Source organism: Condylura cristata, unplaced genomic scaffold (genome assembly GCF_000260355.1).
Source record: "Condylura cristata isolate star-nosed mole 26May11 unplaced genomic scaffold, ConCri1.0 scaffold00008, whole genome shotgun sequence".
NCBI lineage: Eukaryota > Metazoa > Chordata > Mammalia > Eulipotyphla > Talpidae > Condylura > Condylura cristata.
In genome coordinates, this window is record NW_004567109.1 from 6,602,943 (window position 1) to 6,604,014 (window position 1,072).

Here is a 1,072-nt window from a genome sequence, read left to right on the forward strand (position 1 = left end):
GCCGCGCTTCCTGGGCCCGGCGCGGGCCGTGCCATTGCCCGAGCTCGGCTCCTCCCAGGCCGCCGCCGCCGCCTTCTTCCTGGGCATGGTCGCGCTGGAGGAGACACGGGGCAGCGGCGCACAATGGACGGGTTATAAACTGCGCGGGGGGAGGGGAGCGCAGCCGAGCCACCGGCCTCCACTTCCTCCCCTGCCCTCCCCAAAGTGGCGGCCGCGGGGTGGGCGGAGAGGGGGCGAGCCGGGAGGAAATCGCGCCACTCCCGGGCCCCGGCGCCGCTCCTCCGGGGAATCCCGCACGGGAGCCCGGGTCCCCGACTGTAACCCCCCGAGGGAAAGAAGGAAAAAATGGAGACCCCCGGCCCATCCTCAAGTTAGGTTTGCCTGCATCGCATCAGTGCCACCCTGCTCCCCAAAAAAGTAAAGGGAGAGAAAGGGAGCCGCCGATCCCCCCAGGTTTTAACGAGAGAGGGCTTCGGGACACTTCAGAGCTCCCCCTTGGGCACCTCGGGCGGGGAAGGAGCGCTTCCCCCTCCCCGCTGCCCCACCTGCTGCTTTTGTCTCCGCGCCCCCTCCCCGAGCCCACTCAGTTAAACGCGGCGTCCTCCCCAGCCCGCCGCCGGGGCACCCCACGCCGCCCAGCCTCGGGCTCCCGACCTCGGGTCCAATTAGCCGAATTCCCTGGGGTGTGATGCCCCGGCCGAGGTCGGGGGGAGGGGGGCCGATAAAACCGGCCCCGACCCCAAACACCTGCTCGCACAGACTCGAAAAAATAAAAACTTTAATGGTGCTCAACTCTCCCTCAGCCCTCCCGATCGTGCGGCCGGCCGGTCCCTCGGGCCCCGGCCGCCTAGTGCCCGCGCCGCCGCTACTCTCCCCGGCGTCCCTGCGCTTTCGCCCTATCTGCCTTTTTTTTTTTTTTTTTTATTGAATTTGAACAATGGGATCGAGGTGTGTCTCCGATTCAGCCGTGTGGACCTGCGTTCCTTCCCCTTTTTATTCATTCAATCCCCCCACCCCCCCTTCCCTAGGGTTTTTGTTTTTTTACCTTTTCTCCTTTAAAAAAAAAAAAAAA

General features: G+C 64.6%; 1 protein-coding gene across 1 annotated transcript in view; it reads right to left on the reverse strand.

Annotated features, from left to right (window-relative positions):
- RCC2 (regulator of chromosome condensation 2) overlaps nt 1-127 on the reverse strand; it is a 19,803-nt gene extending 19,676 nt beyond the window's left edge. Inside the window, exon 1 of the mRNA XM_004679355.2 lies at nt 3-127. Coding sequence (XP_004679412.1) covers nt 3-87 — 85 coding nt within the window. The 5' untranslated portion in view covers nt 88-127. The remainder of the gene's footprint in view (nt 1-2) is intronic.
- Between the last annotated feature and the right edge of the window lie 945 nt (nt 128-1,072).